Source organism: Penicillium canariense (assembly GCF_028826845.1).
Source record: "Penicillium canariense strain IBT 26290 chromosome Unknown utg000004l_segment0_segment0, whole genome shotgun sequence".
In the NCBI taxonomy this organism is placed as follows: domain Eukaryota; kingdom Fungi; phylum Ascomycota; class Eurotiomycetes; order Eurotiales; family Aspergillaceae; genus Penicillium; species Penicillium canariense.
In genome coordinates, this window is record NW_026622731.1 from 765,029 (window position 1) to 778,132 (window position 13,104).

The 13,104-nt window shown below is 52.2% G+C and overlaps 4 protein-coding genes across 4 annotated transcripts; 1 reads left to right on the forward strand and 3 right to left on the reverse strand.

Moving 5' to 3' along the window:
• Positions 1-764: 764 nt before the first annotated feature.
• N7482_006619 (uncharacterized protein) lies at positions 765-5,593 on the reverse strand (the record flags this gene model as incomplete). The annotated part of the gene is made up of 4 exons (XM_056688744.1): positions 765-2,363; positions 2,443-2,676; positions 2,758-5,286; positions 5,348-5,593. 4 exons carry the CDS (start codon positions 5,591-5,593, stop codon positions 765-767), a joined length of 4,608 nt encoding a protein of 1,535 aa, XP_056541173.1.
• Positions 5,594-6,190: 597 nt separating this feature from the next.
• Positions 6,191-8,684, reverse strand: N7482_006620 (SWI/SNF chromatin-remodeling complex subunit SNF5; the record flags this gene model as incomplete). The annotated part of the gene is made up of 2 exons (XM_056688745.1): positions 6,191-6,646; positions 6,711-8,684. 2 exons carry the CDS (start codon positions 8,682-8,684, stop codon positions 6,191-6,193), a joined length of 2,430 nt encoding a protein of 809 aa, XP_056541174.1.
• Positions 8,685-9,956: 1,272 nt separating this feature from the next.
• N7482_006621 (endonuclease/exonuclease/phosphatase family protein) lies at positions 9,957-10,835 on the reverse strand (the record flags this gene model as incomplete). The annotated part of the gene is made up of 1 exon (XM_056688746.1): positions 9,957-10,835. The coding sequence occupies one exon, from the start codon at positions 10,833-10,835 to the stop codon at positions 9,957-9,959; it is 879 nt and encodes a 292-aa protein (XP_056541175.1).
• A 519-nt stretch (positions 10,836-11,354) lies between these two features.
• On the forward strand, positions 11,355-12,932 carry N7482_006622 (curved DNA-binding protein (42 kDa protein); the record flags this gene model as incomplete). The annotated part of the gene is made up of 5 exons (XM_056688747.1): positions 11,355-11,385; positions 11,558-11,641; positions 11,704-11,808; positions 11,873-12,685; positions 12,751-12,932. 5 exons carry the CDS (start codon positions 11,355-11,357, stop codon positions 12,930-12,932), a joined length of 1,215 nt encoding a protein of 404 aa, XP_056541176.1.
• Between the last annotated feature and the right edge of the window lie 172 nt (positions 12,933-13,104).

The following is a 13,104-nucleotide window of genomic DNA, read 5'->3' on the forward strand; positions in this document are numbered from 1 at the left end:
GATTCAATTGCCAGTCCGCTTCATATTTTTATCGCCATCTTGTGTTACTTTTCCTTACAGTTGATGACAATTCGAGATGTATACCCAATCCGTCTTTGATGTTTTTTTTCCCATCAGCCTGCTGAATTGATGTTTTTCTTCCATGAGTATGTCTGTGCTTCTGCTATTTACAAACCAGTCAATATCATTTGTATGGACATGTATCTAGTCCAGATCCATCAAGCTATCACTACATTCATCTCAACCTCCTCGGGCTAGCACAGTGAGTGCAGGCCCCTTCTCCTTAGCATAGATGGGCGTACATTGTGCAATTTGCCTAGGGCTGCCTGAATGGACATAAGCACTTCCTGAGTCCCTCCAAGCAGTTCGGCCATCTCTTTGTGCCTGGCCTGACCGGCGTAGAAAATTGCAGTTCGGCGGCCACTATGATCACCCATTTAGGATGTTAGAGGCGTCCAAAACCCCATGTGAAGGTGGCTTTTGTCCCTAAAAACGGTGCAGATTGCTCCCAGTCAACTAGTGAATGTGCATGTGTATTGAAGAAATATTAGGTCTCTGGTATGAGACGTGACCCCACCACATTGACCAGGATGAGGGCGGCTAGCACATCGGGAAGGTGATAACAAACAGTAAACCCCTGCATTGCAAGTTGGTATTCGCACAGCCCTCAATTAGACACGTCCATTACAGTCGCTTGACTACGTGGCCATTCGTGACAGGCAGGCATTGAAAGCTCTCGCTTACCGTTAGCTCTCCATCAAAAATCATTCAAACCCCCAGTCTTCCTTGTTCAGATCCCATTTTCCACACAGATATCCAAGCCATTTCCGCGCAGAAATAGCTTCACCCTCCGCTGAAGCTGAAACCACAATCTTCCCGTCCGACTCTATGCCTGGGAGCCGTCCGCGACATGCCAATGCAAAACGTTTCGAGTCCCACACGGGTAGGCGGAACCAGTCATGTGCCTCGCTGCAGACAAATGGCCTGGGCTTTTGCTTAGCAGATAGCTTTTGGTAACAGCTCTCGCAGAAATGAGTGCAGTAGCAGAACCCGCAGGACCAAAAGGTCTCATTAAATCCGCAGCGGACCTCGCAGGAATCGCACATCAGGTACCAGTCCACCTCGAGGACGTCTTTGAACTCCTGAAGAATCTTTGCGATCTCCTGCCAGTGCTGAGAATCCTCTTCTGCTGCTTGTTCAGAGAGTTTGGCAACTTGACTCTGGAGTGCCATGACTTGCATCAGGGGAGTTGCCTCTTCTGGGCAATTGGAGGCATAGAAGCGAATGATCTCCTGGGTTGCTGCTGCTCCTTCATCGCCGATGTTCAAAAGCTCAGTCAGAACCTCTTGATCCAGGAAAGCAGGTGGGATGAGTTTGTAAGCTATGCCCGCATTCTCATAATCACCGCAGTGCGTCAGAATATGAGCAAGCGTGCCGTAGCCCAACCAATCGTTGCCAGCATCATCATCGGTAAGAATATTGAACACGGCCGCCATATCCCACCGGAAGAGCGCCTGCGCCTGAGAGAGCTGATCTCGCAGCACGTATTGAGAAGCCAGGTAACACTTAGCTTTTGTCCAACTCGACATTCCGTCAGGCAGTTGGTCAGTGGCAATCCTCTCAAGTTGCTTGATCTGGTTCTGGTAGAATTGTTCGTCCTCCTCCAGTAAGAGCCGCGTTTGGTCAAAGTAATACTTGCTGAGTATATCGCCGGCAAGCATTAGCAGAATGCTGAAAATGCTTCTGCTATCACTATTCTCCCCGACCAAAAGAGCCGTGACGGCGCTATCCGGCTGCACTATGTTATTCTCCTTGGCGACTGTCCAGCACTCTTGCCAATGCTCTAATTCCGACCTTGACGTGTAGTCTTTGCCACACAGCGAAGCCGCAATTCCCTTGTGCAGATGAAGAATTGCAAGGTCGTCGAAACGACCCTCACTTTCAGCCTTCTCAATCGCGTTGTCCATGCATCGGAGTAGCTCTGGCCAGCATTCCGGTATGAGTGATGCGCCAGAGATGACTGCGTTGAATACAGCAAATATAGACAAGTCACTGCCATCTTTATAGTCCTCAACTACCAAGTCCAAGATGGGTTCCAATGAGCCTGGTTGAAGTCCGTCGCCGATTGTAAGTGCCTCTCGAACCCTAGCCGCCTGCTCTTCTACCGTACAGCTGGAAATCTGATTCTTGAGAATGCGGTACCGAGTCTCAATGTTGTCGGGATCGAGCTGAAGTGCTTGCTCGTAATAACCAAGCTGCTCTGTTTCGATGGACAGTCTTCCCATTCGAAGGAAGAGATCTCGAAGCTCATTCTTGTCGATTTCCTTTCCAGACGCCTCAGTTTCCTGAAGTATTTGCACGGCCTATGACAATGTTAGCATTGATTGCGCTACACAGCTCGATTCCAATTCTATGTTCAACCTCTCAAGCGAGTGATCTTACCTTTCCATATTCCTCGCGTGCCTTTTCTAGCTGCTGACATCCACTGTAAGTCTCTCCTAGCCGTAGATGCCACAGGAAATCGGTTTCTTCGACTTCAAGGGCAACTTTGCACCATTTGGACGCCTTCTCAATCAATAACGGTCGAATCTGATCGAGTTCATCATGTTTGATGGATACATATGCATCATTCTCCAGGTTCACTGCATCTGTAAGACCCCGGTTGTCCTCAGAAGTCTGCAATAGAGAATTCAAGTCAGATCGTGTTTGGTTAAAAAAAAACAAGCATAAGAAATAAATCTTCGGGATCAAACATACCATGATGAGCACGTTGAGAATTGTAGTACACGGTCGAAGAGGCTGCCACTCTCGGTCTTGCAGCCATCGACGCGCAAGCATTGTCATGAATGGGGTCAGCAACTTCCTCGATGGATTCCAATCTTCTGTCGCAGCAGCGAGCCACTCCGACCGTGGCGAGTCAAGCTTGCTGATGGCCACAGGATCCTTCAACCAACCCCAAACAGAGTCCATTTCTGATTGGTTTTCTGTCCAGCCAATGAGCTCGGTACTCTTCCAATGGTTTTCAAGATGTTCCGGGTTGTGAAATACATCAAGAAGGTTCCTAGCGACGAACCGTCGGTCCTCAGCGCTTAGCTCGTCTGCCTCGGTTGCTGTGCGCAAATGGCTCAAATGAGAGATGAGGCCGGCCAAGAGTTTTGGTCCAACAAGCTCCGTCGTTTCTGTCGGTGAACTGAACAGGAGGGAAAAGGTCGTTTTGAGCATGATAAGATGGGAGTCGGTTTCATTGATCCCAATACGCTTCTTCTGGGTGGGACTGAAGCCCGATGAATCGGCCGAGATGCCACTCGGGGCGAATTTGAACTGGTCAATGGCGCCAAACCGGCCCAAGTCCCAGAAGAAGCGCTGGATACTTTCTGTATCCGCATTGGTAATGGTGATGTTAATGCTAATGGTGCGCTCATTGGACGCCCTTTTCTCCGCTCGTTCAGCCAGTTCCACGTGCTCCTTGACGTGGTCCATTAGCAAGACGTCTCCATCCTGGTTGACGAAGAGAAGTTTCGAGTAGGTCCCCTGAAGCTTTTCTTGCAAGGACTTGAGAGACGTCGCTTCAAAGCGAAGGAGCAAGAGTGCTTCGAGCTCTGCGACATTGTAATAGTAGGGCCCAAAATCGACCCACAGGAGCAGTTCATTCACCTCTTCGATCAGCTTCTGGTTGTTGGGTAAGGCCTCGAGGGATGCGATGTCATCCGTGACTGTCGCTTTTGCGTTCTTTTTGGTTGCGCTCAGGGCTTTCTTCAGATCATCTTCAGTCATCTCGGATTCCACAATCCCCTTGACCATACTGATATCGCTTCGTACTTGGGTAAAAGAACCTTCCGCTCGAGACTTGAGTCCGGCCTGCACATCCTCTTTTAGTCGCCGATTTTGTGCATTGGCGGCTTGGAAGAGGTCGGCGTTTTGCAGCTCTCTCTCAATGTATTTATCGATATCATCGCCATTGCATGCCCCAACATCAATTGTAGGGAACTGTGATCCTCCATCCGGTGCTTCTCCCAGGCTTTCCAGCTTTTGCATGCTCCCACACACAAGGACTCGCGCACCGCTCCGTGTCTCCTTCCGAGAATCTGCCTCCGGAGGCTCGTTGATTCCTTGGAAGATATCTCCCAGCTCCTGCAGCTTGTTGACAGGGAGGTTATCAATCCCATCCAGCAACAGGAAGTGGGTTGCGGTCTGTGTGGGGGCTCCAAGTTTCAAGTCGGTCCAGAGCTGCTGACAATCTGCATCTCGGAAGTATTTCGTATCTCTCGTTTGGTCTCTGAAGCTCTCGGGTGCGTCTTTGGCGCAATCGGTATTATCTTTGAAGCTCTCCGCGAGCTGCTTCGCATATGCGGCATCTTGTTGGGCAAGTTGGACACATAGGCATTTCAGTGCAGTCTCCGCGGGGGTTTTATCGTCGTCGATCTTTCCAGTCGGAGAGAAGGCATAATACGCAACAAGTGCGCGCCCAGCACTTTGCACCAGCGTGCGTCCGGTCTCCTCAGTCAGAGACGATCGTTTGTCAAGGTTCTTGTACACGACCGATGTGATGACTGATTTTCCACAGCCTCCGTCGCCGGTCAAGAGGAGTAAAGGGCTCGTTTCAGGGGGTTCTCCCTTCACCCAGTTCACGTATTCGTCCATCCGGTTCAGCCAGTCTCCACTGCCCTTGACGGTACTTTTCCACATGTTGTCGCAAACACTGATCGCACTCGTGACCTGATTGTCAGAAATCCCCAGTGTATTGCGAATCTTTTCCAGATAGTTTTTTGTCGTCTGTTCCGTTCGGCGCTTCTGTTGGTCCGAAGACATAATCCCAACCTTGTCCTTGATGTCATCAGCGAGCTTCAAAATCCTTTCCGTGTCATCTTTGACCAAGCGGAGCGATCGCTTGGTTTCGATGACCTGTTGGATTGTCCAGGTACCTTCGATAACCTTCTGGGTTTGAATCAAATCTTTGAAATGAGCCAGTTCATCTTGGATGGCCGCCTCGTCAAACATGGCCTTTTTGAGGTTGGCCTTGAGGCGCACTAAAAAGCCGCCATCCCTGAACTTGATACATATGGCACAGAGAGTCACAAAGCTGATCATGACTTTATTGATTGCCAGTATCATATCAGGATGGACTGCATCCTTGCTCTCGATGTCTCGATACATCTCAAACTGCACGAGGGTCGGCTCAATCTCGATGAAAATGCTGTCGACTGCAGCGTGAAAGCCATGAAGCTTTGGCGGAATATCGAGCAGAAACGACAAAGCACTGAAGCAAACTCCCGCCGGGGGAAAAACCTGAGTCATTGATCTGAGTACTCTTCATGTTCGTGTTACCCTTATGAAAGAGAACTCTTACCAGCGACGCGGCCTGGGAGGCCACTCCACCCAGCAGCTGCAAGCACTTGACAATCCGCAGTCCAGCTGCCTTTGCCTTCTCTGTATCTGGGTCTTTCGAGGTACGAGAGGCTGCGATTGTGTCACGAATTCCTTGAAGCGAGGCAGCCGAAGTTGGCTGGAGCTGTTTCCCAGTCAACCGTTCGAATTCCCGCCTCGCGCTCTCCCAGATATCCGAGATAGAAGTAGGATCCTCTTGTTCGCTCATGATTAAGTCTTATTCGATTCGTAAGCAAATAAAACTCAGGCGCTTTCACGCTTGCATCGGGGAAGCCCTGCTATGTTAGATATAAACAAATAACCAGCTGGCTAACTGCTGAATGTTAGCTCGCTACGCCGTGTGCGGGGCTTTCTTGTGTTCAGCTGGAGGCTGACGTGAGGCGGCACATCGCGCGCGGCACCCGAGAGTAGTAGGGACGAGCCTTTTGCAAACACATTGTTCTACCGAGGATTTGGCACGCAGTGCAGGAATCAAACGGGCATTCGAAGGAACTTGCTGTATTTACTGAAAGTAACAAAACACCATGATGCTGCGGCATCGCGCGCTATCCATAACAAAAAGGACCATCAGTCAAATCAGTCTGTCGCGGCAGACTCGTGGTAAACTCCTATACAACACAACAAACGTAGAGGGATAAGGGAAAAGGCTGGAGTAATGTATTCTTTAAATCGGGTAGAGACCTCGATCAAATGATGTAAATGGAAGAATACAGGCCATTCGAAGGAGGGTGGTTTCCAGACCAGATGGCCTCATACACCCACACAACGCGCGGTGGTCATGACTACTTCGAGAATGCTCTATGACTTAGGGATGTTGCCCTGTGGCAGGGGAAGGGGAGGCTCCGGGAATCGCAGCAGCACCCAGGGCCGGGCTGGCGCTGGCGGAGGTGATTGCACCCGGTGCTGGGCTGGCGCTGGCGCTGCCACTCATGTCTGGGGGAACCGGCACGCCCCCTCCAGTCCTGGTGATCCGTTCTTCGACACGTTCTTTGTGGTGTCGGTTGCGCAAGTGAACTTCAAAGTTGTCCACTGTCATGCCTGGGCCCGGGGTATACAGCTTTCCGGGGCAGTCATGGCAGCGGATACGGGGCAGGTATTGATATTTGATCTTCTGGCCGGCATCTAGGCTGGATGGGTTGGAGACAGGCGCGAGGGTTTCCAGATCCACGGCAGAATAACGCATCACCCCCTCAAACGAGTCATTGGGATGAGCTTGCTTTAAACGGTTCAGACCGGCCTGGAGCCAGCTAGGCGGAGGGGGCTGAAAGCGCGCACACGGGTCAGCCAAGGGCACGAAAATCCGAGGAGTTTCAATATCTACTCACACCAGGGACCCCTTGCTGGGGAGGGTTCGGTGCGTCGACGGCTCCGGTTTGCTGAGGTCGCGGGGGGTGCTGTCGGTTTTGTTTGTCTGAGGGGGGTGCCATGGCGCCAGCTTGCGCCGCAGGATCGAAAATGCGTTTCCCGTTCCGTAAATCTGCCAGTTTTTCTCGTGGGATTTTGAACTTCACTATCAACTTATCAGGCTCTTCCACAGTTTCTTCTCGGAATTGCTGTTGACGGCGTGAAGACGCCCGGATAGGCTCTTGCAATACAGGTTCTGGTGTTGCCGATTGCCCTAGGCTGGCGCGCAGAGCTGCGTGGGCTGCTGTGGCGGCACCCCTCATGCCTCTTGTGCGAGCGGTACCCTGAGAAAGATGGGGGCCGATAGCCGGCGATCCTTCATCCGAATCATCACTATCGAATTCATCGGACTCGTCATCTCCCCGAGTTCCTGCCAATCCACGACGGCGGCTAGAGCCAGAACGCTTGGTGACATTGCTCTCTTCGAAGGATTCTGCGGAATTGGGAATAACAGACGAAACAATGAGGGTCCGAATTGTGCGTTGTCGGTCCTTGAGGTCTGGCAGAGCAGGGCCACCACGACGGTTTATCGATCGCTTCTGGCGACGTTGCTCTCGCGAAATCGAGATCTCGGTGCGCTCAAGATCGGCCTCGTTCAATTCGTAAAGGTATGGCGTGTGCTCCTTAGCTGCTTGGAAGGGGCGGAAGGCGGAAGATACAGGAGTGGGTAGGAAGGACGTGCTGAGATCGGGATCCTCGATGGGGCGACCATCGAAGGGGTGGCTAACAATATAAAGAGACTTGGTAAACAATTGAGATTGCTCACGAATGGAGTGCGCAATGGCAGTGGTGAATTCTCCCGACAACGAAAGGTCGTTCGTCATGCGCATGGCAAATTCCTCTGGCGAATTTTGCGGATCGTTGATGTCCCACTCAAATTGGTCAATGAGCGTGTGCTGACCAATAGTGATGTTCAATTTGATCAGAATACGCATCTCATCATTTCGGTATGCTGAGTACGGGAGGTGGGGATCAAGAGGCTCCTCCTGCATGTATATTTGGGGGTAGTAATCCATGATCTGCTCCTGAATGCTCTGCGAAATTGTACGCATCAACGGCGCCGAGGTCTCCAGAGGCAGGCCCAGATCCTCAACCAGTTTTTCGGCGAACAGATCCGGTGATACAACACGATCGTGAAGATTCCAGGTGAACGTATCTCGGATCTTGATCTTCTCCCAGTCGATGTCAAGGCGAATGGGTACAAGATCTTCGATCTGGTCGTTCTGCAACTTCATATCTCGGCGAGAAACTCGCAATTCTCGAGTTTTCCGATTCCCAGGCCGACGTCGATTGGACGGATACAGAAGCTGTGGGTGTTGATTCCGCAAGTCGGTTCGCGGATTTCCAAATCCTTCGTAGCCCACTCCAAACAAAGCAGCTGGGTTCCCTTGGGTATCGCGGCGCAGGGCCAGATAGAAATTTCGTTCCGTCCGCTTCTGTTGTTGCAATTCTTGACTTGGGTTCTCCCAAGCGACTGCCGCGGAGTACTGAAATTCGCGGTTGACATATTGGTCCAGCAGGATCTTGTCGACAGGTGTCTCACGCGTGCGAACGGGTATCGTCCCGGAAACCTCGCCGGAATGGATCACGGATCCATCACGCGATCGTTTCCTACTTTGCGCGGAGCCATTTGTGCCATTCGACTGGGGAGTTCCATTGGTGTCGTTGGCGTAATCCGCACCTGAAGCTCCCATCTTGGCCTGCACACTCTGCTTTCCATCTGCAATGGTGTCTGATGAGGGTCCGTTGGCCGTCTGGTCCGTTCCATTGTCCAGGGAGTCTGCACCTCCGGGCCCCGTGTCCGACGCGCCGGTGCCGTTCTGCATGGCCGACTGGGAGCTCACTGGAGATTTCTGTGGCACCAACGGGCCACTGGCCAATTCAGGTGATGGCATGGCCAATTATCGGATAAAAATAATTCGAACGTTCGATGCTCGCTCGCGGAGGTGGTCGATTAGGGAGTGGCACTGAGCGCGATAGGGATAAGGGCCAAGCCAATCAAGGCAGCATCATTAAGCGATATCTAAAGCGCGATTCCATCTATGTCAGTTCAATGATCCCAAGTTGTTGGCGGATTGGTCTGCTTCCATCATCGACGCGACCACGCAGCGACACTTGTCATGTGTGATGCCGGTCGATGGACGTGTCGCGACGGGCACATGTCCCAGACAGCCACAGTGATGACTGACAAACAACAGCTGCGCGTGTTCGAGGGGAAATTGGAGGTGTGGCATTGATAACAAGCGACCAGGGCTAACCTCAATCAATGGACAGGGAATCAACATACCGCAGCAGAAGGGGGAATATGGAGGCCGATTGCGCTCTCTGTTCACGGGTAACGCCAACGTCCAAGCAGGATCCAGCGGGAACTGGATCGGATCAGGGAAAAGAATCAGCTGATCTACAAAAGCTGAGTGCAGAGACGACGTCGGTTTCTCCCGGTAGCAGTTGGTGTTGGGAGGCTTGGGTGGTGGTGCCTTGGAGCGCGCGGGTGTGAGAAAGTTCAAAGGAGAGAGGGAGGATTACGAGTTGTCCGCTCCCGTGCAAAAGCAAGGAAAAGCCTCGGTGACCCCCTTCAACGCCCACAACAGGCAGAGATTACAAGCTAAAGATATCAGGTATACTAGGGGAAGGTTTTCGACAGCTATGGACTTTCTAGCTTGCTGTTTTATGCTGGTTAGGGGCTGCGCCAGCTTCGGCTCGACGGCATGTGGAAGTCATGTGATCTGCTGGAGGAGGCTGGTGTTTGGTGCCTTTTCTATAAGGCACCACATCAGAAATTAACTACTGGTTCGCTAAGGATATCAGTTACGAAGAACACGGGTTGGTCGACGAATTTGTTGCTATTCTAGTGCTATGTTTAGGGGGCCGGGCAGCAAGCTATATCGAACTGCTACAAAGCTTGAGCCAGCATTTGTTGTTTGCTAAGGCCTCTACGGATAATCCGATTCTATATGGTGAGCTCAATTGCGAAAATATATAAATGAAAAGTAACGCACTAATGATCCCCATATTTGCGCTTAGCTCCTCCATGCTTGAGCTGCGGCTCCTATAAAGTCCATGGATCCAATCTATCATGAGACAGATAGGACACCGAGGGCTTGCTGTTGGAGGTAGACATGTAGTAAATAAATTTCTTTTCAGGCCGAGGTATCCAAATAGCTGAACTAGCCCACCAGCCTGAGATCCGCAATGACGGCACAATGATCCGAGTCAAATATCCCATCATCGAACCGGTTGGCCATGACAGAATAACCGTCTACTCTCCATGTCTGGCTTCCCTCAGAAGCTAGGAGAACGTAATCAATCCGCGAGGGTGGCTCTTTCTCATACCCAAACCCGGTGAAGGTATTGTGGTTGCCATATCGGCGAGAAGTATCAACCAACCTATAGGTATCTTGCAGATCCCCAGATCCGGTCAAATCAGAATAAGCTTCTTGATCCTCCTGGCTGTTCAGATCACCAGCCAACAACGTGCCTGCGATTAGGCGCCCAAACTTGCCCTGGCGGTACTCATGGATCTTGGCCCGGATGATACGCGCGGCCTCCAAACGGGAGCGTGATCCCCGATGATCTAAGTGAGCGTTCATGGCGAGAACCGTGTTGCCACTCCCGCGGTGAGTGAAAACACCGATGGTGACAATGCGAATGCAAGCGGCGTCCCAGCCTTTGGAGGGCTTCGAAGGAGTCTCGGACAACCACACTGTCTCCCATCCCTGAAGGTCCCACACCGAGGGCCGATAAAAGATGGGAGAATACTCACCCGCCTGATAGCCGTCGTCCCGACCGACTCCAATAAACGCCCAGTCCAGGACTGAGGAGACCGCCCCTGGATTTAGTCCCGCATGGATGTCTTCGAGCTGACTATGAAGTACCTCCTGCAGACAGATGAAGGTGTCGCCAACATGACGAGTATGATACTCGAGCTCGTTTAGCAGCCGTTGCTTGCGTTGGGCCCAGCGCAGCTCTCCTTTGACTGGGGAGCTGGTGGCATACCGGATGTTATGGGTCAACACACGGACGGGAAGCTCTGGAGCGGATCTCATTTTATACCACTGCGGAGCGAAAAGTCAACCAGAAACCGCGCTATGCTTCTGCGCGTAAGACCGTGAGTATATGAAACAAAGAGGGGGAGAGAAGCCGAGACCAAAGAGGAGAAGCTCGAGGGGAAGGAGGGGGTGATTGGAGGAGACCCTGGACGGTCCCTGCGGGCGTGGAGCTCACGAGACCTCGAAACGGAAGTCGTGTATGCGAAACGGAAAGCCGGCATAGCTCCTCGTTTTTGCGGGGTTCACTGCAACTCTGTTGCTTTCTGCTGGGGCAAGCCGGAGTCGCCCAGCAGCTGGCCATGACGTCTTTGCCCGCCGTAACCCTAGGCGGGAGCGGCCTGAATCGTCAGGTCGCCAAGCCGTCCCCCCACCACCGCTAAACGCTCTCTCGTTCGCTGCACACGACTTACTCTTGATCCATTCCTCTCCAGCTCCCCGCAGATTTAGGATCTGCTGCTCGCTACTACCAGCTTATATTATCTCCTCGCTCCTTCTGCGGGCCCAATTCTTTTCACAATGGCGGATACTACTCAAGCGCCCGAGGTTGGTATGTGCAGTCCTCGAGGTGCTCCCGCGAAAGCTCTGACGTTTTGTGGGTGTCGGTTGCCGGACCTTCGTTCAGAGCTTTGCCGCGGGGGCAGCCCAAGTCAAAACAACTATGCTTGTAAACCACTCTCTATCTCGTTCAGTAAACTAATTGCTCTATGTTTGTCGTTTAGACTACACCCTCAACAACCCGGATACTTTGACCAAGTACAAGACCGCTGCTCAGATTTCGCACAAAGTGCTCGAGGCCGTCACCGGTATGTTATGCTCTCACCAGTCATTCTCATTCGTTGTATCCGATCTAACACTGTATCTATAGCTCTGTGCGTCGAGGGCGAGAAGATTGTCGAGATCTGCCAGAAGGGTGACAAGCTCCTCGACGAGGAAATCGCCAAGGTCTACAAGGGCAAGAAGATCGCCAAGAGTAAGTCCATTGCCCCATCATAGCCTACATTCAACCTAGCAGGTGCTAATTTATGCTTGTAAAGGTATCGCTCATCCCACTACTGTCTCTCCCAGCTCCTATGTGACTCCCTACACTCCTCTCACCTCCGATGCCGCCGAGGCCGAGATTACTCTGAAGGCCGGCGAGGTCGTCAAGATCCAGTTGGGTGCTCAGATCGATGGCTTCGGTACCATTGTCTGTGACATGGTTGTCATTGCCAAGAAGGATGCCGCTAATGAGGTTGTCACCGGCCGTGAGGCTGACCTCATTCTCGCGACCCACTACGCCAACGAGCTCCTGCTGCGCCTGATGATTCCCCAGGGTCTGCTGGTCCAAGGCACCGATGAGGAGAAGCAGAAAGCCGCTGCTCAGCGTCCCCCTACCCAGGCTCAGATCTCCGCTCTTGTGGAGAAGGTCGCCAAGGCCTACGACTGCAAGGTTGTTGAGAACACCACCAGCTGGCTGTTTGACCGTAACGAGATCGAGGGAACCAAGAAGATCATCCTGTCTCCCGGTGAGGGTGTCCGTGGTGATGGTGTTCCCGAGGTTGGCGAGGTCTGGGGTGTTGAGATTGGCCTCAGCTTGGGCTCCGGCAAGGTCAAGAACCTCGACCACCGTGCCACCCTGCACCGCCGTACCACCACCACCTACATCCTCAAGCGTCCTAGCTCCCGCCAGATTCTGTCCGAAGTTGTCAAGAAGTTCGGTACCTTCCCCTTCAGCTTGCGCCAGCTTGATGACGAGAAGGCCGCCAAGGTCGGTGTTGTCGAGTGCGTCCGCAACGGTGTCCTGCGCCAGTACGAGCCTGCCGGTGACGCCGAGAACGCCCCTGTCTCCCGTCTGTTGAGCACCATCGGTAAGTCCTGGAGTTCTAACCTGATATTCCTTCGAAGCAAAACAATGCTGATTGTTCTCCTGTAGCCATCACCAAGAACGGTCTCACCAAGCTTGCTGCGCCCAACGTCAACCTGGAGCAGTTCAAGTCCGACAAAAAGATCGAGGATGAGGAGATTCTGAAGATCCTCGAGCAGCCTCTGGCCCGCTCGACCGGCAACAAGAAGAACAAGAACAAGAAGAAGAAGGTCACTGGTGGTGACGAGTAAATGCCTTCGACACGAATTTTGTTGTCTGGCTCATGTGGGATACATTTAATCTACATGTTGGCCAACACTCCTTGTTCGAATTTGCAATTTTCAAAAATCAAAAAGATATCCAATGACGAATCGTCCCATCACGGGTTATACGAAGTTCCTGCCTTGAAATACCAGCTGAAAA